This window comes from Dermacentor silvarum, chromosome 9 (assembly GCF_013339745.2).
Source record: "Dermacentor silvarum isolate Dsil-2018 chromosome 9, BIME_Dsil_1.4, whole genome shotgun sequence".
In the NCBI taxonomy this organism is placed as follows: Eukaryota; Metazoa; Arthropoda; class Arachnida; order Ixodida; family Ixodidae; genus Dermacentor; species Dermacentor silvarum.
Genome location: NC_051162.1, coordinates 115,889,685 through 115,915,366, shown reverse-complemented (window position 1 = coordinate 115,915,366; position 25,682 = coordinate 115,889,685). Strand labels below are relative to the sequence as shown.

Genomic DNA, 25,682 nt, shown 5'->3' with positions numbered 1-25,682 from the left:
GTGCACGGAAACACTACCAATGTTCTCACTAGACCGAGGCCTGAAGCTATCGCGTCGTTCTGCAAGGCGTACACAGCATATGTAATTAGGTATGTAATTAGCATATGTAACTCGAGCGAAGACTAACATAAACTCACTGTCTTCAACGCGTGACCGGCGTTTATGTCTTCGCCTCGTTAAAGCGATTCTTCGCCCATCACGCGGCAAACAGGATTCAACTAAAGTGCATCGCCAGTTGGGTGGCGCTCACGTTCTCGACAAGTGCCGAAGCATTGACATTGCAAGTGAACTATACAGCACTTCGTGCACATCCGATAAAGGTATATCGCTTCACTCGAAACGGACAAAGCAAAATGAGGGATTAAAAACAAAAGCAAGCCAATAATATTTAAACTAGAATCATACCAATGCAGTTGAATTCGAATAGTCTCTCTATAGCCAACACGGAAAACTTACTGACCAATGCTCTCGTAAAATTACTGCTTGATGAACCATAACGAACTACACATAGGAAAAAATATCGTAGTTTCACCCGAAAGGCGAAGCATCAATTGCGATAGCAAATTATAAACGTCGCCTCCCCTCTCTCCCTCCCGTCTCCCCATGGCCTTTCGCGCGGCGGAAGAAGTTGCGTTTGCTCTCCGCCATGCGTTCGCTCCCCGTGAAAGCGCGCGTCCCTCGCGCGCTTTCACTCGCACATACAGCACACGGCGCGTGGCGACGATTTCATCGACGTTGGACTCTATACGGAACCTAACGGCAACGGCGACGTCAACGCCGACGGCAGAAATCCGCCTGGAGCGTCCATATAATTGCTATCGCAATAAAATTGAACGCGAATGCCAGCCACGCTTGAAGAACGTGCATTTATGCGAACCATATGATTGCATTCGAGCGTCGTCGTCTTCGTCCACAACTGGCGCATTCGCACGCTCGTGTTCTGCGAGGTGAAGAAGAGGTTTTGTGCCCAATGAAATCGATAGAGAGAGAGACGCATTCACGTAGTGGGTCTGCTGGAACGCGGTGTTGGTGTTGCAAGCTGCGCTATGCAATGCGCAGTGACGGCAGTAAGTCCGAGACAAGCGAAAAGAAATTCCCATCATCATGAGTAATAAGATGAAATTTAAACGCTGTTTCAAACTTTGCGCGGCCGAGTGCTAGGTTAAGCGTCTTTTATGTTTAATTTTTCATACTTTCATGTTCCAATGAACTTGTGCAGATCTACCCACGCTAGTGCCTCGACAAAGTCTATTATTCGTGAGACTAAGAAATTGTTGAAATCGCAGGCCAGTAATGCTGCCTTCTATGCGTGTAGTTCGGAATAAATCAATCTTCGTGGCTTCTTTTTTTTCTCGCTGGAAAGAATCCGTATATAACGAATGCATGATAAAAGCTCGTTTAGGTTAATTCTTTGGTAGTAAGGGTCTAACCAGATATATCGAACTAAGTTTAGTACGTAAATCTAATCATTACAACGATGTTTGACGGCAAAATGTAAACTTCAACTCTGTTAAGCAAGATGTCTACTTCCCACTCAAAGTAAGACTAATTAGGTTTGAATAGTTTTAGGTCCGTTTTATTGATCAGTACCGCCATGCGCCAGCAATGAACTCAAGAGTAAGATAAAGACTAGCTAGCTAAACCAAGCGAGAAGTTTAAACCGTAGTTAGAAAGAAGCTGGTGGGCGGCTTACCTCGCTGACCAGTCCGCAAATTGTGTTCGATAATGTTAACGTCAGGTTTAACTTAGGGAAATCGAGAGTTGAGCTTTCTGTTCCTTGCCTAATTACACAAGGTGCAAAAGAAAATATCCCTTGCGAGACAATGGTTCTATCTCAAATAAATTTTCATAGTTTGAAAAAAAGAGAATGTAGAATATGTTTTACACTAATGAGACTGGCGCTAACACGACGTAGGAGTATGTCTACGTCACGCGCAAAAAAAAGAGAATCACCTTAAACATTGCAAATTCGGCAGTAAGTAATTGCAAATATTGCTTCATTATGGTTTCACAGGCAAAAGACTGATTTTCCTAACTAATCGCTGCCTGTAGATGCAGGCACGCAGTACGTTTTCACCGAACAGCTGAGACACAGGAATCGATGGCTTTTATATTTGCTCTTTAATTACCTACATCGTTGTTGTGATCATGATGGTGCTATGGCTGCGATGTGACTTTTGTTATTTGCATGAAATAAAAAATAAGTCTAGTCAAAGCTATGACGGCTACACTTTATTACAGATAGGATACATTATGCGCAATTACACTTAAAATCACATAAACTATTGCATAATGGGGTTCGCACCCTGCAATGCCTAAAAGATAGCTTTAGCTTTTTACCCGTATCCACCAGTGCCCCTGATGCTAAAATGAAATAATTAATTGAGAACAGAAAAAAATCACGCAGCAATTCCACTGGAGTTGTCTAAGTTTGCGTAAGCATTGTGCCACTTTCTCAGCTCACGCAGAGCGGTGTCATTATCAATCTTATCAAACTTGATCCGACCAGCGTATATACTTATCTAGTTTTATCGCTCTTTATTAACATTATCGGACTACATCCGACCCTTATCAACCCTTATCGTTTGTCATCACCTCTATCGGACCCGATCCGACCATTATCAACCCTTATCAGTCGTTATCAACCCGCGAAAGTGATTGTCCAGTGAAGCTGTTGCAGAACCACCACTACAACTGTTGTGGGAGGTATGCAATGCTTTCTCGATGGTTCGGACGCTTGTTTTGAGCTTGTTGTGTATTGAAACATGTGCTCTTCTGTGTGTTGTATTGATGATTTTATTGAATGTATGCACTGCTCGCGTCACTTTGCTTTTCACTTGTAGACTCAGCCTAATGGGGGTTTGAGGCATCGCCTTTCTTGCTCTCTTACGGGGGTAGCCAATGCTTTTGTCTTACGTGACAGACAGGTTTCTCGTTGGGTAGGCATAGAAATGCTTATGCATTGAAACTTATCATTATAACATAATAGCAATGTCCAACTAGCTACTTGAGCGGTAACCTATATATACAACTTCAAGCAAGGTCATAGAGATCATTTTCTTTGCCTTAAGAGTGTACTTGAAGAAATGATGCGCTTCATAAAAGCAACTGTTTAATTTGTCGATGTTTCTGTCAGAGACCGACTTCCTTCATGAGCGTAAGTGACACTGGCTAACACTTCCAGGGTTATATCTTGTACAAATACATAAATACCCATAAATGTGGACGAGAGAACAGTCGTCGATGCAGCACAATTGGTCGAGGGACCGATTGAACGACGCATGCGTATAGCGGATGTGGTGGGTGCGTCTCCCATTACAACTTGTTTGTTCGTCCACTTTCATTGCCCTTTAGCTCACCACTACTACACATTAATTAAAAACTACATATATTTTCGCTATGCTTCCCTTAGTTTCTTAAGTTTATGTCTATACAGGGTGTCCCTACTATCATGCACCAAGATTGACAGATATGGAAATGCCTCGTAGCTGGACAGAACCAAGGTAATGTAGTTTGCCATCGTTTGAAGATAGTCAGATCATTTTTTGCATTCCGCCTAGTTATATACTTAGTCTTAATTGATTAATCAACTTCTCAAATATTGTAATTAGATGAAAAGTGTAAATGAGAAAATTGTACAGCAACATCAAAAACTCCCAATACGACTTCTTGTTACTCAATACGTGCTACATAAAAGTATTTTTCCGAGTGTGAAAAGAGATCGCGAATACACGCAAAATTTGCCGCACGGCTGGCCGCTCGAAGCGCTTTGCATGCAGAGACTGGACTGGACTGGACAAACTTTATTTGGGTCCTGCAGGACGCGCTTAGGGCGTAGTGGGCGTCTCCCACGTAGGGACCGACACAATTTTCTTTTATATACTATATAAGTGGTTATTTATTTATTTATTTATTTATTTATTTATTTATTTATATAAAGGTACCTTACAGGTTGCACGAGGAGCATTGATTAAAGGGGGCATCACTGCAAGGCAGTTGTACACGTGAATACCTAGACACGAGTAAATCGTCATTATGAAACAGGGTTACAAATGACGAAGATGGGGTAGCGTATAAAACATCGGATACATGTTACCACGCACATTGCTTGTGTAAGAAAAAGTGGAGTTCTAAGCATGAAAGAGAAGGAAAAAAGCGATACTAACAATACTTGTGGCTCCATCTCGCGCGAGCCAGGGAGGAAGCGCGCCAAGTTCCATCGCGCGCGAGGCAATAAGGGGGGGGGCGGGGGGGGCGTTCTACTCCGGCGTCGGCTGCGTATGACGCGGCCGCGCGGGCCCTATCTTGCAAGCGATGTGCAATGGGGACAGAGTCAGCCGAGTGCTAATAACTTCGTGTGCGCTGTGTTCTCTCGCCGCTTAGTTCGCGCTGAAGCGAGAGGCAGCAGGAAGGTTCATTCGCTCGTTGCTGCCGCTGCGCTTGCTCACGCCAGCGTTTTGAAAGCGAGTGTCCGCGGTCATCGAGTGAGATGTGTTCATGCTTGTCGGAGCGCGAACGACACCAAGCTTGTTCATTTTGTTAGTAAGCGAATGTTTTACAAGTTTATACGGTTGATAAAACTGCTATCCTTAATTCTTATAGCTGTCTAATAATTTGCTATCCTAATCGATGCTTCACCTTTCCGTCGAAATTGTGATTTTTAATGTAATCTTTAGATTCAAACTTTTCGAATATTACTTGCAATTTGCGAGATTATAATTTATCCTCATTGAAGTGTTTCCAAATAAAACTGTGTATATTGTCGAGCAATGTAATGCGCTTGTTAGGTATCTTTTATGATCTATCAAGCAGCTTACTCTTCTATGATTTCTCATCGGTCGCTATAGTACGTTTAATAGTTCTCGCTGTTGTCTTGTAATTTAGTAGAAAATTATAGGCTCCCTGGTGTAACAATTTTATCAACTTAAGTACAAAATGCATCCGCATTAACTATATGCGCTAAATAACTGAAACAATCTTTTATTGTCCACCAGTGTATCTCAAGCGTAACAAGTAAGCCTAATCTATCTCAACAAGAATAGGCCCACATAGACTTTAGCATTGAATAGTCGACTCAGCAGCCAGTTTTTCGAACCATTATTTTCTCTGACCGACCCTGCTCGAAATTGTCGGACAGAATGCATGGGAAACAGAGTGGTGTACATGACAATTTATCCCGTTCGGGCTTGGTTAACTTGACTAAAAAAAGTTTGAACAGACCCCGATGAATATCTCAGTTAAAAACGTGATGTAGGCGTCACTTGCTTTTCCTTGGGCAGGAAGCTGGTGGTCACCATCTAAATGCTTCATGTAAACCTAATGGTCCATCGAATCGGGAACCAATTGCGAGATTGATATCAGAATGCACCATAAATCTGCAATCAAGAATAAAAAACATTGCTCATCCCAGCACACCTTGTAGAACATAGAGACGGGAGTGAGCAACAACCACCGTCATTTTATCTGTATGAAAATAAGCACTCACTGACGGCGTGCATGGTGTTTCCAAGAAAACATTATTAGAGGGAATTCTGGCACGGTGATTATTCAGCTGTCGTGGGAATCGGGGTTAGAACATAAATTTTTCTGCTCTTCTTGCTTGAGGCTTCAAATGTTTTTGTGACGTTATATATTGTTTCAGCTTTTCAGCTTGCTAAACTTACAAGCAATTTTTTTAACTAAGCAAGGCAATTATTTTTTGCACACCCATGTAATCAATGCAGTTTGTTGTACCTCTGACTGAAAATTTTGTTGAAAAATACTTGAGTTTTCAAGTTCACGCAGCCGTTTGAAGCCAGGAAGGCGAAGTTTGCGGAAAATCCGTCTACTAACCTTCATTTCCTTGCAGGCTGCACTGTCTCACCGGCAGCTTCCACAGAAAATAGCACCAAAATTCCGAAGGGTATGTCATATACGCAACTCTATGTCGACGTTTTGACCCAAATCTCAGCAGTATTGGTTGGAGCGGGACCACCAATGCTATTGTGATTCTATTTGAGGCAGTTGGTGCTCGCAGTGCTCTAACTCTTGATAAGTACACGAAGTGGAAATATTTTGTTCCAGTATCGGAACGGCTGAATGGCGTTTATTACAGCAAATTATAGGCTGTTTTGTCTCCTCGTAACAGCTTAAAATGTTGCAAATTTGGGCCTGGGAAAATACGTGAAATAATGCTAAAAACATGTTACCTATATTCTGCGACATCCGAAAATATGCATGCCTGTGGCGGCTGCACTGTAGACGAATCTGTACGTTTGGTATGCATGTTTTGAACCTCTTATTGGTGAGCTGAAAGAGTTGGGAACCTGGTGAGCCTATTTTTACAGCTTTGAGGGCTTTAAAACATGCACCAATACCACCCACTCCACTCATGCTTCGAGTTGTGACCGCTACATTCTCATTCTGTTCTGGGCTGCCGCAAAGCTGCGACTAATCTCAGAATCATTCCCACTCCGGTATTGTAATTTTCTGATCAGGATTCTATAGAGAAAAACAAATAGGAATTGCCAGAAGAGCACCAGCTCGGACAGGTCACTCACCTCTCCAGGCAGGTGGCGACTAGCGTCAGCACGGACGCGAACACCACAACAGTTTGCGAGTAGAGCAGAGTCGTGCACAGCCAGTCTGTCATCAGCGACCATGAGGCCGGACCGGCCAGTTCCATCAGCTTGACCGGGAGCACGAACGCGCCGACGGCCAAGTCACAGGCCGCGAGGTTCACCATGTAGTAGTTGACGGCCGTGTGCATCTTACGGTCCGATAGCACCGTGTAACACACCATCGAGTTGCCAACCAGCGATAGCACCATCACTATCAGATAAAGGAGGACGAAAGCGCTGCACACTCCTGGCAGCTGCGTAAGGTCCGGGTAAGGAACGCCCGGATAGACCAGGAGCGGGTCCTGGTGGTCGACGTCGCCGACGGTCGCGTTGAAGGGGGCCTTGGGGAACGCCGATGGCGACGAGGACATGGACGACGACGCGGCGCCGTCGTCGACTACGGCCGCTAGACGGGAGGACGCATTCCACAGGCCGCCCGCGCAGCAGTCGTCGATACCAGTGGGAACGGGAGTCATTGGATTCAGTATCAATGACACGGCAGTTTTAGACGGAAGAGCACGCCCACGATTGGGGAACGTTTCAGGAGGCGATCGATCTACCTGGTAGGCGAGAGGGTCATGTGGCTCATTCGTTTGACGTAGTCGAACACAGTCATGACGTCAATTAATAGCCACGAAAGACACATGGCGGGAGGAAGCTGAACGCGCAGCTTTTGGGATGGGCGATCATTTAGGAGATGATTGGGATGGTACCAGTCGGTGAAGTAGTCACGGCATTCACGTGTGCGAAGTCTCATAGAGAGTCCTGAAGCCGAAGCGAAGTCGAGGAGCACGCAAGTCGCAGGAAGCAGCGCGAGGACCAGAAGCTTTTCCCGAGGTGATCAGACTAGTACCTATCCGAAAGGTAGTAATGGTACTCAATCACGACGCAGTGACTCACTTGCCATGAGAAAATGGAGTCATATGACTCGCACACTCACAGCCGGACGGGTGAGACGCAGGTGGAGAGGAAGTGATGAAATGTCTTTTTTTTTTACATTCCCTTAGAACCGGTACCAGTCAACGGGGTTGTCACGACACTTACACACTGCCACAATGAGCATAAGAAATTATGGTGATGAAAGCTGAGGACATTCGGCGCGAGTCCACGTGTACAGCGCCGGCGGTAACTGCAGTTCTGGGATCCCCAAGAATTTGTGTGCCAAAAATGCGGACGCACAACGAGAAGGAAGGGGCAATATTCACGATGCAGTACGGCTACCACAGGTCCATAATATAGAGCAGCACTGAAAAAAAAGTAAACTAGGCATACACACACGGTGCAAAATGCAAATCGATGCGGTACCAGTAGGCAAGAGCGTTGCGGGACGCGCACAAAATGAGTCGACTTACGGACTGACCGTGAACATGCACGGACAAATGACTGCGCCAGTGCCAGCGGGCGTTGGCATCATGGGAAACGGACAGGAAATAATTGGGACCCGCTGATAAGAGGCGCGGACGGATGTTCACAAAATATCCTTACGACCGATGTCAATCGGCACGGCAGTCACCAAAACACGCACGTACACTGACAACTGTTAGTCACGATTGTCATCAAAGATGGGGTCAGCGACCGCTGAGCGCCGGCGGAGATTTCCGCACCGAAACCATCAGCTGATGTGAGCACGAGCGACAACGCTTCCCTACTGGCGTCGGGAGACGGGGTACAGCTGACTCCTGCGCCGTCCCGCTTCCCGGAGGAAACTGGGAGCGCACGCGTGCGCGCTTCTCCACACCGGCTTCCTCTCCCTCACCACTTTACTTCCCTCCTCCATCCCTGGGAGTTTTGCTGGGAGAGAAGGCGAAAAAGTTCGCGGGGCGCAAGCGCGACTTCCCCATTTTCTTCCCTCGCTGCCTCTCTTCCTACGCTCTCTTCGGGAGAAGGAGAAATCAATTTTCTCCCTTTTTCTTTCCCGAGGGAAGAACTCTCCCTCTTTTCGCTTGGTCACCTGTTGAGAAAAGGGTTCCCCAAGCAAAAGTTAAACTTTCCCCATTTTTCGATGTTACTGACATCTGTCTTTTCCTTATTCGCACTCGTTTAATAAGAGATTATACGCTCAAACATTATACAAATACATGCGTTTTGTTATCTGCTTGTAGTTACTAAACAGTTTCATTTGTTAACAAGAGTACACCTACGATAACCCTTAAAACTGTGCCGGGGTCCTGTCTGCGGAATGCTTAAAAACTGGTTAAATACACGCAAGCAAAAAATACTGATTGATTGACTAACTGGTTAATTGATAGATAGCTATCAAGCTTGCCAGCTAGATTGATTGATTGAGTGATTTATTTGATTAATTGACTGACTGATCCGTGGAGACATGGTGTGCGCTTTTTGTCCTTCGTTCGATATCATAATGTAAAGGATGGACACTTGCATTGCGAGAAATAAGAGTTTCAATCGCGCTTCCTGTTCCGTGGGTCGAACAGGTTCCGGGGTGAAAACACTTGCGCTTTCTAGGAAGACAGTTCACCGCACCTGGCAACAAAGGCAATTAAGTTCTGCAGTGACTCGGAAGCACAACTAATAAGTGCAAAAAGAGAATTTTTTACATGTGAAATAGTGGGCAGACCTAGCAAGCCTCTCACACCGTATAGCTAAATCTCCCAAAAATTGGACAGGCCAATATTCGTTAGCGCCAACAGCTTGTTGAAAAGCCTGAATCTAAACGTCGGCTCCAGGCTTGCATTTCCTTGTTCGCTCCATGTAGATCGATTACAATATCCTTGTGATCCATTTGTCCCTTTGTATCGTTTAGACAAACACGAGAGAGGTGATCACTTCTCCAGTGCGTATCATGTCTGCATCATGCAGACATGATACGCACTTCAAAAAGAATAAAGACTTCCAAGCAAGCCAGCAAAGAAATATCGCAGGATTCGAGTAACTACAATACCGCCATAATGAGCAACCGAACTGTGGGAACCTTATTTTTGTAGGTACACTGATAGTGACAACTTATTGATCGATTACCTATAGAGCGCAGGGAATCCAGTCTTTCTGGATCACAGGCACAATGGGTGTGGCGTCATACGCCACTACGCAGAGGCATTGCAACTAGATGAGCGCACGGATACCGCTGCCGAACCTGCCGAGCCTTAGCAGCAAAAGTTCAATACACTCGATTCACCTATAATTCTCTACTGAGCTACTGATCGATATAGCCGGTGCTTCATTCGCCCATCGAATAATGAGCACATGAGATCGCCTGTTGCTGTTTCCAAAACGCGCCGCGTTGACACAACTGCAATCACGTGGGTAGTGCCATCTAGGAGCCGCAGGGCGAGACGGGAAGTGCGGCGCCCGTTTGGACGATTGGAGGACCGGGGAAGCGCTTTCTCCCGAACCCTTCGCAACGCTCTCCACCATCTAACTTCCGTGCAGTGGAGCACTGGGCTGCAGGCTCGCCGCCAGATAATCCGGATACAGAGCCGCGTCCGTGTCTGAGAACGATGACGGAGATTCGCTTCGTGTTCCCATAATCCGTACCTGATCCATTCATCTCAGTCGGAGCCGTCAGCCGGATGAGCTAGAGCGGCTGACAAGAGCTTTCCGTGGCAAACAAAGCCAGTTCTCGGTCGCGGGCCTCGCGGCTGCTTCGTCTAGCAGGGCGCGCCTCATCCGCTGCACTGCACACAATTGGTGGAGACTGAGTTTAAGCGCTCCCAGACGTCTCGAGCAATTCGCGGAGGCAAGTGGTAGAATGATTTATGTGTCCAGGGTGTTGCACGCTAAGCTCTTTGTCTCGAATATAAAACACTGCTTTCTGTTATCGTCTTTTTTCTGTCTTTCCTCTTCATGGGGTGTTCGCTCATGCTCTACGAATACGCGGTAGCCCACCGTAGACTATCGCTTTTCATTAGCCACGTTAAGTTAAAGGGCAGTTGGGAGAAAACACTACAAGTGTTCCTTTAAAAGTCTATTTGCAATAATTTCGCGGCCCATGAAACGTGGTTTGATTAGGAGAGGAAATGAAAACCAATGGTTCATTGTTTGAATGTCATACGGTAACTCCTGCGCCTAAACGTCATGAGTTTCCAAGTTACTTTTCCTTTCTTTGTTGCTTATATTGGGTCGCTATGGCACTGTAAATGGTCTCGGTGCTAGTTAAGTTAAATTTTTGGTTTGTAGTTATACCAACGATGGGAATAACTCAACGGTTCAAGACTTCCCATATCACTACGTCTACAGGTGCGGAGCTCGCGGCTCTCCGCAGTGCGCTCCATGTGATAAATACAGAGAGTCCTGAAAAATGGGCAGTCTTCTGCGATTCAAGGCCAGCCTTACAATGTGTACAGTCCTTCTCTTCTTCTCCGACAGAGAACTCACTATCAGCTGACGTGCGAAATCGTAGAACTTACCCATCACTTGAGGGGAAAAGGCCGTGATAAGTATTTTCAGTGGATACCAGGCCACTGCGGTATCATTGGAAATGATGACGAAAATAAGGCAGCTCGGACATCAACCGAAGAAGACCGCCGCCTCCCCATTCCTCTCTCAGGAACCGACGTTGCGAGCCAGCTTCGCATTCTAGCACGCACACTCTCGTTAGCTGAGTGGAATATACTGCACATACAAGGCGCACCAGACTGCACAGACTAAACCCTTCGTTGCAACTCGGACCTCCGGCCGGAGTACAACGACGCGAGGCATCGCTTCTGTGTCTGTAGTGGTTGGGATTTGCCTTTACGAAAGCTTATTCAGCATTAACTGGAATGGCTGACAGTCCTGCATGTGATGCCTGCGCAGGCGAGCCGAACATTGACCACTTATTGTGCCTCTGTCCTGAATTTGAAGCAGAAAGACAACCTATGATCAACGCATTCAGGAAACCAGATGATCGTCCTCTGAGTGAACAGACTATACTATAACACCGTCCCCACCGATCATTGGCTCAGAAGGAAGTGAAGGCACTTTCGTGCTTTCTGAGAGCGTCTGGTTCGTACGAGAGCCTTTGACTCTGTGGTACGGTCAGAGCACGTCTCCGAACCCCCCCCCCCCCGACTCTCACTCTCTCTCTCCCTTATTTCTCTTCCCCTTCTCCCTTCACCCAGCGTAGGGTAGCCAACCGGACTCTTGACAGGTGAACATCCCTGCCTTCCTTATATCACCTATCTCTCTCTCGGTAGTTGGCAGTGGGCTGCCAGATCACCGACGACGACGAATTAAGACGGTTAGGGAGGCACCAGTATGGCCAAGTAACGATAGTCTCGGTGTATCTCGTGACATTACAGCTTTATTTTGGAATACAATGTAGTCCATCTTGTACGATGTAGGTAGAACCTAGGTTCACTTCTGTTGATGCTGCGATTGGCGATGGTGCTTCTTCAAGTTTTGGGCAATTCTGACTTTAAATAGACAACCAGGAATAAACAACCTATACGTGCGTGTTGCAAAAAGAAGAAGAAAGAAAGCAAGAAAAGCCCGGAGAGACTGGGCACATTATAATGGAATGCCAAAATATTCATCCGGCGAGACCCACAAGGAGTATCCACCTTGCAGAAGCGGTGCGATTCAAAGATGGTGGAAATATTTGTTGGTCAGCAGACGAGACAAGCAAGAGACGATGAGAGTATTGGTGGAGGTTTTATGGAGTGTATAGGTTTTTTATACTAAGTTGAGGTCGAGATCCGACAGGCAAAAGGCTAAATGGTACTAAAACCGAAAGAAATCAACCATGCTAGGGGACTATTTGTCCGCCGCGGCCGTTTCAAACGGGGCGGACGGAGACACACACACACACGCGCGCGCGCGCGCACGCACACGTACGCACGCACGCACACGTGCGCACGCATCAAGGACATTCCAAAGCCAGGAAAAGGCGGAATGATGATTCCTCACGAACTCGCCCAGCGTTCCACATTGCTGAAAATGATGACAGTGACAGGAAATGTTACGCTTCCGGTTTTTTTCTGGAAACTGGAATTTAAAACGTCCTCACAGACTTCGTTAACGGCCCTGGTCACTTCCATTGAGCAGCGAGAATTTGTCAGAGGAGATATTCCGCATTCTCCGAATTCTTCGACTATCACTGTCTTTTCCGCGCTACTGATAAATGTTTCACTTTTTTTTTTCGTTGCTAAACTGCTTGGTGCCGCGGCAGAGGTGTCTAAGTGATCCCAGTGGGACCGGCGTGAGAATGAAAAATGACAATGATGGCACATCGGCACAACGACTTTGCTGCGTCCATTGCAATTTGTGCTGCGGACTGCTATGAAGCTCTCGCATGGCGTCACCAGTACCGTGCACTGCAGCGAAAACGACGCATTTGCGTCAGCCAACCAGAAAGGACAACTAGGATGGGGACGTTTCTCTATTGTACGCCCTCTCATCGCCTCCGTGTGTGGCTAACTGACTGGAAGCCTCACGGAAAACGTTAATGCATTCCTAATGGTATTGCATCTAAGTTACATATTGTAAGCGGAATATTTTCTTGCACATACGTTCCACTGCTTAAATAGTCGAACTGGTGCTGAAATAGATTAAGCATGATACCTTAGCAGAGACAAGATGCTCCACCTGCCGACACTAAAGGACATTCGTTTGATATAGGCTCCACGCAGTAAATGTAATATTCTGTTATGCACCGCCTAATATATACAGGACGATAGTAAGCGTATATCGCGAAATGAGCGAGTTTTCTTTCTCCTTCTCTCGGAGAATTGAAACGATCGGCTGACACCAGCCATAACCTCCTCTGCACTGCACGGAATTGGCGATACTGCCTTGCGCTTGCAGCAAATACTTCGACGTTCGCAGTCGTCATTTATTTCAACGTTGCGCGAGGCATTTAGGAAGCAGTGTCGTCGATGTCACTGGTATTATATTTCTCCGTGCTTGGTGCCGGCGTGTTTTTCCGTCACCCTGGAAGCTTTCCAGCCTTCTCTTGCAGTCGACCTTTATAAACTTAAGTAAAAGAAAAACAAATAGCGTAGATAAACAAGTGATTGGAAGAGGGCTAAGGCATTTTTATTGGACGACACTTGGAAGTGCCACAATAAGGACGAAGCGCATATTTCAACGCGTGCGGCTTTGTGTTGTTGTATGTCGCCTTTTTGTTTGTTTGTTTGTTTGTTTCTTTGATGCGCTCGTGGTGGCTACTTCGATTTGTACACTATACTTTCGGGAAGTCTGGTTCGTTGGCAAAAACGGCTCTGGATGACTAGCTTTGGCTTAATGCCAAAGCAAGCTTTTACCCAACTGCAGCTGTTATAGTGCCGTATTAAACAAAGAACCTTAATTTTTCAAACTGGTAGCAATTGAACAAACGAACTAAATGTTCGACTTGTCGCTTCGGCTGGCGTCGTTTGTTGTCACATGGCCTTGTCCAAACACCAGGCTTCTGATCTGACAGGCGTAAGTTCCAATCCTCCTCCAGTCCACTATATTTTCAGGCAAGGAGTGGCGCCGTACACCATAATATATATATATATATATATATATATATATATATATATATATATAGTAACTGAATTTTTCAATGGGCCAAGCGTATTTAGGAAAATCAGAAGCACAACTTCGCGGTTATCTTAGGTTTATTATTTACCCAACAGTTTCGGTCGGTGGACCGACCTTTTTCAAGGGATACAGGAAATTCTCGCAACAGTCTTTTTTTTCTTCAGGTAGATATATATATATATATATATATATATATATATATATATATATATATGCGCATGGACGGCAATGTCTTCTGCATAAACTTCAAGGACGTTCGCAGGAAAAAAATTAGGTCTTGAGGAGTTCGTTGAGATCGCAGTTCTTGCCTCCGGAACTGCGTTCCTTAGTTTTCCTCTCGGAGAGCTTCAGGGCGGCGGACAAGCGGCGACAGAGAACGCCGACGGGGTGACGGAGACCGACGGGTATTGAAGGTTCGGAAAGCAGGAGGTGAGGCTTCGAATTGCTGAGCGGCAGAAGCGGAACGGAACGGAGAGTCGAAACCGTTGCTTGGCGCCCTCGGGGAATCCGAAGGATACCACCCGCGCCGGCGGCAAAACCGTGCTACATTCCCAGGCAGGCCGCAAGAATAACAGATAGGGCGGTTGTCTTGGGTGCGCTATGGATTGAGAACAGCGGGCTGAGACTGATGGATATATTGGCGAGGTGGGCGCACGGGCTGCTGAGGCGGCCAGTAGCTGCTTGGAGGTGCATATGTTGCAGCCACTTGCGGAGGTGAGGGAAAAGCGCTGGTAAGTCTGGATTGAATAGCTGCAGACGGAGGCCTTGGATTTGCGACAACGGCAGCGTAGGTAAGTGGAACAGGCGTAGGAGGCGGTTGATGAGCAAGTGGCACGGCGCTAGCGACTTGGTCTTGTATCACCTGACGGAGATCAGGAGACAAGGGTGACTCCGACACTTGACTGGCTGGCAGAAGAGAGACTTGGCGTGCCACTTTTTCTCGTACAAATTGCTTGATTTGGTCGAAGATTGCTGAACTGGAAGAAGTAGCACTGACACCGTCACTCAGAGCTGAAAGCGCGACGTCCGGAGCGGAAGCTCGGCTCGTAGAAAGCCGTTGTTTGCGTAGCTCTTCATAGCTCTGGCAAAGCGAGGTGAGGTCGTTGATCGTCTGAGGATTTTTGCCAAGAGCATTTGGAAGGCGTCATCGTCTATGACTTTCAATATGTTCTTAATTTTGTCATCTTCGGACATATCTGGGTTGATACGCCGGCAAATGTCAACTACATCTTCAATGTAGCAGGTAAAGCTTTCGCCCTTTTGTTGGGCACGACAGCGAAGCTGTTGTTCAGCCTGAAGTTTGCGCACAGCAGGGCGACCGAATACTTCTTGAAGTTTCGTTCTGAATGCTGTCCAGGTAGAAAAGTCAGCCTCATGGTGGCGGAACCAAATATGGGCGACCCCGGACAGGTAGAACGGTACGTAACCAAGCTTGTCAGCGTCATTCCATTTGTTGTGGGTACTCACTCGGTCGTACGATGACAGCCAGTTCTCTACGTCATGATCGTCAGTGCCATTGAATACGGGAGGATCCCGTTGGCGTGGCGCACCAGGACAGACTACCGAAGGCGGTGCCGGGGGTGGATCGGTAGGACGAGTCTCCTCAGGCATGGGAGATGTGACAGGGATTGTTCGGCTGCGGAGATCCAGGTTTGCAGCAGGTCCAGCACCTTCCACCAAATGTTACGAAGCACTTGGGGAAGTCAGCGTTCGCGACTAGCACGATAAAGCAGCGAGAGGTAGCACAGCCGATCGAGCACGACACAAGGCTTATCTCTCTCGTCGTTCTCTCTCACAGACACATCCCCACTGCTCCTTATTTCACAGTACAATATATATATACGTAGAACGCCCGCCTCGGCTGCGGGAGGCTGTGGGTTCGATTCCCACCGCCGCCGGGCACCCACTGGTTCAAAAGGGTACAAGCGTACCCCGGCCTGGCGTTCGGCTTCCTTCAGGGGGTGATACGCTTGGGAAAGGAGCCTGCGCCCTGAATTCCCGTCGAAACCAACGTGAGCACGGAATTAAGAGAAAAAAATGGAGCTGGGCAGGCCATGTAATGCGTAGGATAGATAACCGGTGGACCATTGGAGTTACAGAATGGATACCAAGAGAAGGGAAGCGCATTCGAGGACGGCAGAAAACTAGGTGGGGTGATAAAGTTAGGAAATTTGCAGACGCAAGTCGGAATCAGCTAGCGCAAGACAAGAGTAATTGGAGATCGCAGGGAGTTGCCTTAGTCGTGCAGTGGACATAAATATAGGCTGACGATAATTACAGGTTTCCAAAATGTCCAAAGCAAAGAGTTGGTCGCTGGGTTTAGAATTTTTTATTACAGTTCGAATAGCGTTTGCGATTGGACACATAAACAATTTGAGTATTCGAATGAATTTGCGCGTCGAATCGATTAAATTTTTTGAATATATCTTTCTGTTCCCGTATATAAAGGGCAATAATATTGTCCGCAATCTACGGGTACAAAAACAGCTGCAAGTGCGTGGAGTTTAGAATAATTGTCCTGCACAAAATCCGCAATTGACCCACCAATTTCTGAGCGAACACATGCAGCAGCTGACAATTCTCCTAAATAATTTCGAGAGTTTCAATTATAATGCATTGTTTCAGCCGAATACAAATTTGTCGTCGCCTATTAGGCAATCCACTTTTTAAAAGGCCGACCATGTAACGTTATTGCATCATCCCTAGGCATGTAGGTTGTACCGCACTATTACAGTTAGCACGTTTAATGAACGTAAAGTTCAACGCACATCTTTCGACGCGCTGTTCCTTTGTTTCATGAGAATTATTTTCATGGGGGACATGCTTTTACCTTTCAGTGGTTTCTGAATTACAGTTCCTTCACTTCGCCGGACGTCCAGTTGGGAACATAACTACATGCGCCAGATAATGTCAAATAAGCCGTTTACAGTGAAGTGAACTTCGCGTAACTGATCATGTATGCGCTGTTGAAAATTTTTTAAAATCGGTATTCGATTTGATATTCGAATTTAGTTGTCCCGGAATAGCCGTATTCAAGAACTCCTGTGACATGCGTATGATACAGAATGAGGTCACCAGTATAAACCTCCTGTCATAACACGTTTGCAAATGAAGACCACGTGCTTTTGCCAACATAGATATAAAACTGCGGAATAAGAAAGTAACGAGTATTTTGGAAGCAAACTATAGCAGAGCAATGAATGTTTCAAGAATACACGGTCATGAACAATAATTAGCATCCTTCATGAATTAGACTTCTAATCGTACTATAGTAACAGTATACTAATCTATCAAGCATAAGAAGACAGGAGTTTACTGGAAAATACAGGCTTCAAGTGATCCACAGAGTTCCAAATAAGGTATGTCGTTGCAGCCATCGTTTCTACGAGGAGACAAGTCTTTGTCAGGGGACGAAGAGAGGCTTCTTCCTCTTCGTTTTTTCTCTTTCTCTCTTTCTTTTTTTTTTATTTTTTTCTGTTAAGCATTACAGCCGGGAACAATCTCATACGCTGCTTGCTCTGCTCAAATACCGTACTTGTTCTGCGCTTTGCACAAAATCCACAATAGACGACTGCACATCGGTGAACGGCGACTCAGTATTCACCACGAATCCACATTTCCCGTAAGCTTGCAGTACTCAATCACTCATTTTACTGCACCAGCTGCTCGACACACGGTGGCGCTGGAATACGCCCAACCAATACTGTTCCGGTATACGAGTATGGCTCCCGTTTGCAGGTACTCAATCAACAACTATACGACTTCCAGTTATCTTTCTGATATTTGCCCACCTCTATATACGTCGTATTCTATGCATTTGTTCGCAGCACTACACTTTTCACTTTTGTATTTAAACCACCAGCCGTCAAGTTTAGCATAGCGCCAAAATGGCACCAGTAAACGCTACTTTTCTTTACCATTTTCTTCTTTTTTTTGCGCATGTGCTTCTTCGGAACTTGGCAGGCACTGTTTGCAGCCACCACTAAGTCCAAGATTGCACAACCATCACTTTATGCTGCTTCCCAATTCACCGGCAGTATCTCGTTTCCGAATAACTTATTGCACTGGGATTCGCTTTCCGCGGCCATGAAGGTCAAATAAAGAAAGAAAGCAAACAAGAAAAACAGTCGGATAGATAGAAGCGTCGGTTCCGAAGTCAATATATATCTTTGTCTCCTAACTATACCTTACTATACTAAAACCATACCGTGCTGTAGAAGCTAGAATTGATTCAAACACAAGACCCAGTTGACGCAAGGATGCTGTAGTCTTCCGCAGCGCCATCTACAATACCGTGCCGTCTGTTCCTTACTTTAATTTGCAGACGACGCTAGAAGGCACACCGATTGTCGGCGGCTGTGCGCTGATCGCTATATATGACGATTGATGGTGTGAGTAGAAACCTATCCTACCTTTTATGCTCTATTAAAACTTCAAAATACACCATTTTATTGCGGTTGTGATTGGATCAGAGCAGTTCGAGGAGTACAGATCGCTGCACTCTTTTCGGGAGCGGAAGCGTAAAAAGGAGCACTGCGAGCAGTCGGTAGCACCCTGTACAGCCGTTCCATCCATACGCTGTTCGCCGCCCGTTCTACGTATAAGAACGATTTCACAGGTGTAGTCTGATGATCGTGTGCATAACTCCTGAGGCGAATCTTGAATATTAGCATTGGTGAAACCGTTGAACTACTTTATTTCGAGCCATAGCTAATGCCTGAAAGGCCCGCTATCGCTGCTTGTCGCTAGGCTGCACCGATTTCGGGAATCAGACGCTAGAACGACAGTTTGACTTGTTCGCCGGAACCACTGTTTACGACCCCTTTTTTGCCTGACCGAATGCCGCGAAACCGTATTGCGTTCGCGGTATTTGATTCCGGCTGACGCGGTTCAGAATGGTGCCCGAATGAATACGGGCGACGAACGAGCGGCGACCGTTTTGTATACGAAGTCTGCCGCCCGACTGCACACCGCGTAAACGAAACTTCGCGTGTACGCAGAATTGGTTTCCGCCCATCGCAGTTGAGGTAAACGCCGCCGACTTGTAAATGTCCAGGAACTTGTACCGTTCACAGAAACAAAACCATGCTCCTAGGAAACTTCTGGAACGATTCTATGGAGCACCCATCGAGCAGTACAGACGTTAAGAGGAAACGTTAGCTTGGTACCAACTTTGATGTCCCTATACTCAAATACATGCGAGATGCCGAAATTCTCTCATTACTTAGTCATTGCATCCATTCGAGTAACATTCGTTTTATTTAAGAGAGAAAGAACTTTTGCAACTTTAGCAAGCAGAATTTTCTTCTGTTCTAGCGTTGACCCTTTTTTTAAAATTGACGAAAGCTAGTAGTTCAAATGACTGAAGCACAAAGTTTACTGACTCAGTACTCTGCGCCAGCAAAAACAGATATTGTAGTTCTGTAAGATGCGCCTGTTAGACCCCCTCAAACGGATAAACTTGACATACGAGCCTAACAGCTCAATAACCGGGGCAATTCGTAACAGCATGTTCCTCATTCTCCCATATAGCTGACCGCATTTGGAACTTGTAAGTGTTACACGACGCATCCGATTTAAGAAGTTGCATGTGTATTTAACTTTCAATCTAAATTGCATGGTTAGTTACAGAGTGTATATAGCGCAGCCAATGCATGTAGGGCCCGGGAAGTTGGGGTCAACTCTACAGAGAAGTTTATCTTAAGATTTCCACCAAAACGAGTGCTTTGCGCAGTACGTGTGCATAGTCGTATTAGACAAACCTAGGCATCCGCTTTCGTAAAGGCAGAAGACTCCATCACTCCGCATAGGGCAGCCTCCGTTGGTGTGTCGAAGCCTTGTTGCGGGAACTTCGTTCTGAAACAGCACACTTGCGGAAGCCATGTTGGTGGCGAAACGACCTCCACTGGCGAAAGAACCGCCGATCTGAATTCTAGCGTCACCTGCAGGGCAAAAGCACTGCGCGCGGCGGCCACCACTTGTTGCTGACGCTTAGGATAGACCCCTTGCAGATTGTCTGTTTCGTTTTATTTGCGCAGTAGTGCGAAAAAACCCACAGTATCCTACATCTAAAGTGTATACAGCAAAGTGAAAGGTATGAGTGGTGTCTGCCAACAAACGAGACAGAGAGAGTGAGGGAGAAAGAAAAAAGGCCGGGATGTGAAGCAGACGGACGTCCAGTTCGCTATCCTATCACAGGATGAAGGGAGTTAACCAAAGAAATAAAAGAAAGGAGTGTGAACACTGGTGGTGTTCATCCATAGCTTCACATGTACGCCGCTGTTGGTCACTGAGCTCTGTAGACTTGAAGAACTGCAGCAATTAGGTTGTCGCTTTTTTATATAGAGGCATATTTGTTTTCGTCATAGGGCTGCGCCGCACAGGGAACACACGAGAGGTCCGCGCAGATAAGAACGATAACGTGGCTGCGCCCGCGCACATTTCGAAAAGTCGATAGATTGATCGAGAGCTGATGGAACATATGAGAGGCCCGTGCAGATATAGATGACCACTTTGCTGTGTTCACCGGATAACCAATAGACATCCAGAACAAAGGGCTCTACAACTGTCGCCCTGAGATAAACCACTGCGCGACTCCGACTGATTAATGGGAGCTCCCGCGGAAGGATTAGAAACTTTCAATAGGAGAAATGACGGATGAAGGAGACTAACTAGCAGGGAGAATTACGCTACGCTATCAGCCTTCGCCAGCCAACTCCCCGTGAATCCTTATCGCTCGCCTTTACTCAGTCTCAAAAAAGTCGGCCCAACAAACGACCCTACGCTTGGAGAACTCGGACCAGTAGTCTTGGTCCCAAGCAGGTTTCAATAGACGCGCATTTTTTCGGATGCTTAAACACCGCGCTCCGCGCCTTTTGTCCAATATGATCGTAAAACTTGGCTCGGTGATTGCAACGTATGCATTTGTACATTTTTATGTATGAAGATGTTCCACCACTGCCTGGCCACCTAGCAAGCACTGTGTGCTTAGGGTGACCACGGAACTCACTGTGTGATAAAGAAATCCAATAAGGAGTATTGTATTATATTGTATTGTATTGTATTGTTGTCTTTGCCACAATGTGTGATTGCGGCAGCCACACGTTTATGTACCAGCCGTAATGCATTTCCTATGCACTGTTTTATTTGTAGGTACAATTTGTTGCTTGTGCGTTCAAAATCTGTTTAGACCCCTGTAAGCTTATGAATATGGGTCAAAGCCGTGTTGCCTATTTTCATGCATTGTAATTACAACAACGCGCAAGAAAGAAAGAAAGAAAGAAGGGACAGTGACCCGTTGTCTTTTCGGAAAAGCTTGCGCTGAGTACTGCACGCACGACTACGGAACACACTAAAACTTACAGTGCCGTAATCACTTGCTGGATCCACTTTTTCTCGCTCAAAGTGTTCTACACATAGCTTCCTTCTATGGTTCGTTCCTTCCTCCTCGGGCGAAAACATCTTCCTCCATTTTTAAGAACACGCAGCCGGCTCTCGTTAGTGACTGGCTTACAGGGGTCTCAGCCTTCATTACACTGCATGTAATTAGAAACCTAACGTATAGGCTCCCGGCTACAGCAGCGTCCGTAGCGTATCTCTTATCGTCTTTCCTTTCTTCATTCTCGATGTCAGTCATGCTAGCTTTTTGTTTCGTTTCGTCTGGATCTCGTTTTCGCTGCCATTTACCCGCCAAACGCGCCCCACTTTTCCTGCCAGCTACGCGCGCCCTCTAGCGGCTGGCCGGAAAGCTAATGGCTCGCGAATCGTTATTCCCTCTCGCGGATGCGACAGCTGGCGTAGGTCGAGTGCTAGCTGATTCGATCTGTTGTTTCGTATAACCGTTTTTGTAGCCCTCGTACCTTAGCAAAGCGTCCGCCATTGCGGCAGTTGTGGCGCGGCAATACCCGCTCGATTGAAGCTTAAGCTTGCCAGTGGTGTGCGAGGTAAAGCTAGCGGAGATTGCTCTCTCGAAGAAACAAGGCACTCTTCGTAGCAACTCTCGCGTCGCACTTACTCTGCTCAAGTTTCTAGTCACAGTCAATGTTGTCCATTATGGGAGGGCGCAGAGGAGAGGTGGCGTACGAACAGTGTTGAAATTAGATGTAATATAATATATGTGACAATGAGTTGCTGCAAAAAAAAAAAACGCAAACGCTCGTTCTTAGTTTATTACAGTTCTTTCTCACTCCTTTTTAATGCAGGTAGAAAAAGAACACTTTCTTTGCAATTTCTTTCAACTATTACCCACTTTTCAGTGCAGCAAGCAGCACGTACGCCCCTCCTCCCTGTCCTTCCTTCTATTAGGTTTCTTTCTTTATGTCCTTGAATTTTATTTACTGATGTACTTGTACTTGTTCACTTACGCTGCTTCTAATATACTACTATTCACTGAACTAGCCTCGGCCAGTTGTTTCCTCAGTCTGTGATGTCCCGCCCAGCTGCTTCCGGATTGAAAGTGACGTCGTCAGCCTTTAAAATTGATCCTAATTTTCTGGCTTTCTTTTTGTGCTTGTAACCAAGCTGCTGCTGCTGCCTTCCGCAAAATAAACGCACCTATTTTTTGTCTATGCATGCTTTATTTAAACAACGTAAAAATTTGGAATTCCCTTCCCCGAGAGTAATTACGTGGTGCGTATATTACTCTCTTGTCTAAAGTTAATGTGCCCCTCTATAGGGCTCGTCAACAACGATTGGGTGCAAGCAGACTGCACGTAAAGGCCGTTCACTCTACAACGAAGTTAAGCGCTGGAATTGTAGGTACTTCTGCCATGAACTAACTGTCAGAGATTTATCCTGTTGAAGGTTACCCCATCGTCGCCTGGACATTTCGCGTTGGAGGAATACCAATGCGCAATGTCCGACTTTTCATTCATTTTTCGGTACATGAAGGTCCAAAATAAATCGGGAAGTAAAAAAAAAATACTGGCTAGCGTAGGAGCCCGCTAAATAATTTACTGAAATGCGTCTTCCTCGGAACCAGTTTCGGTTTTAGTAGACGCATGAGGTGTATGCGTTATATGACGTCATGATACACTGGCTCTGTTAGTGCTATCACGTGCAAGCTCAGCCTGGGTAGATGCGACACCATCGCTTGTTTTTTAAGAGTAACGTTATCATATATGTAGCGTTATTGCTACCCGACGTAAGCGAATTTGGCTTTGAGGCATGCACATCACTACAATGTCGATGACCGCCAGTCGCAGTGGCGAGACCACGTTTTGTGTAAAATTAACCTAACCTATAAGTGTTTAACAGTTTTTGCACTTTGCTAGGCGTCGTCTGTTCACATGCGAGCAGCACGACGTAAAATTTGTACAGCTTGGAAAATAAATATCCCCACTCGTTTTAACAATTGGAGCGTAGTCCTTCTTAGAGCACATGCGATGCAGATGGATTTAGTTAGCTTGGGATGAGGTTGAAAAATTGAATGCATTTGCTTCCACTCTATTTGATTTCTATATGTGGGTGCAACGCTAGGATGATGAATATTCGAATGGTAAATGACCTGCCTCGGTAGTATAGTGGCTCTAGAGTTGGCTGCGCAGCTCGACGTCGGGGGTTCGATTCTTGCCGGGGAGGGCACCTTTAGATGTGCTCGAAATGCAAAAACGCGTTTGTACTTGGATTGAGGAGCCCGTTAGAGAATTCCATGAGGTCAAACATAATCCGGAGTCAATAGGGCCCGTTTAATATTCACATGGTGGTCTTGGCACCAAAATTCCCAGAATAAAATTTGTTTTGTTTATTAGTTACCAAACTGATGGATGCGAAAGAACACAAAACAAAAGGAAACGACTAGTGGTGATTGAAATGTCTCATTTAAGACAGAAATTAAGCATGCATTCCGTCAACACTTAGACCCTAGATGGTATGTGCCATAAAATTGGCGCAAAGCGCGAAATTCCCTCCTTGCATTGTATCCGACGAAGACCCCAGTCCGAGGAGAGTCGTTTAAGACAGTACTTTCTCATTGTTATAAGCTTCAGGCACAGTTATCTTTGTTTGGCTTAAACGTTAGCAGAACATCGAGATGTCTTCAGTGTGTTCAATACAATCACATCATCAGCATTGGTCAGAGGGTGCCATTCTTCGTCGGAAGTGATTGGTGAGAACCACATTTGAATGTAGGCCTGACACACATAAAATGAAAGGCGTGTGAACGAAAGTCGATTGGAAAGACGATAAGTTCGGCCTAAATTGTATATGTATTGATGTGCACGGAAATTGGGGGCAATAAAGAACAAGCACTGTTGCATAATCGCATGATATTTTCGCAATATCTGCTGCATTTTCTTTATCGCGTTGTCATACCTTGCATTCTTTACACACCCTTTATTTCTTTTTTTTTCCACGTCAGGTTTTTCATTCAATCGTTTTTTTTTGTTTTTTTTTTCACGCGCATGTACGTCGACATTCTTTTTAGCGTCCACTTGGGTCGACACGGCTTTAATTTTTTTTTTTACCAAGAGGCCAAATGGGCCAATCCCGGAGATTGGGCTGTCTGTGACGCAGACATAGACAGCCCAATGTGGTTATTTTAGACTACTGTGGCACTAATTAAGCCTGTACTGTTAATTTCACTTATTCTGTGACTATTTCTCTATTTTTGCCTTATTCAGATATATGATTTCGTACATGTTTAGGTTGCTACGACAATGCAAATTAACAAAATTGCCATTTTGTAAAGAAGTTACATACAGGTATTGGTATCTGGATCTTAGATACGTTAAACCCATATAAAGTCGCCAAAGAATACCATGTCGTCAAAACAGGAACACTTAGCAGGCACCACTTCTCACATTGTACTTGCGGTGGTGGGTGGCGTTATTTGAATCGTAACATGTATAAGTATAGCTCACCATAATCTAGATCATTTTATTGCTCTAACAAAAAAGGAACGGCACCTTATGCTCTAGTCATACTGCTTATTGTGCGGCCCATTGCACGTCTACTGCTTTCTATACCTCCACACATGTCATATCTGTACATTCGAATACCGCACGTTTAGGCTGTGTTTTCAGGCACTTTATCTGGGCCACTCTCTTAGTCTACGCTCACGCTAGACGTTTGCCAAGCACCTGAGCCATTGTCTTGTACTCATACTTTTGTTTTACCACTTCGAATGTCCTTCCTGACGCTCACCGTACATTTGTACTCAAGATTTCGTTCATCGAGACGTTTTTGTGCGCGACATGGAGTGGTCATGCTTGCTCTAGTGTCCGATAACCGACTGTGCACTTCTTACGTGGCTTTGCTGCCTGTGTGACTGCTCAATATACTCTTGGCGCCTTATCTACTACACTGGCTCACTGGGTGATTGTTGGTCAATAAACGCTCCCGTTCGATTAGTTAACTGTCGGCCTTGAGCCATTTTATTGGCGCGTGAACGCCTATACTTATATTGTGGCATAGCCTAAGTCGCTGTCTATAGCTTTCGTTATTTCGGTTGCGTCAGTTGTGCCACGTGTAACTAACTAGCTACCTCGTCTCGTACACCTTCCTGCATAATGTAACCAAGGTTTTTCACTTAATTTACGTGTAGCAGTAGTATATCAGAGAGATTTAGGTGAGAAACAGGAGACATGGACGTGTGTTCAAAGGGACCCAGTGATCGCCGTC

At 45.8% G+C, this 25,682-nt stretch overlaps 1 protein-coding gene across 1 annotated transcript in view; it reads right to left on the bottom strand.

Annotated features, from left to right (window-relative positions):
- Positions 1-7,075, bottom strand: part of LOC119463849 (galanin receptor type 1) — a 110,905-nt gene extending 103,830 nt beyond the window's left edge. Inside the window, exon 1 of the mRNA XM_037724668.1 lies at positions 6,540-7,075. Coding sequence (XP_037580596.1) covers positions 6,540-7,075 — 536 coding nt within the window. The remainder of the gene's footprint in view (positions 1-6,539) is intronic.
- Between the last annotated feature and the right edge of the window lie 18,607 nt (positions 7,076-25,682).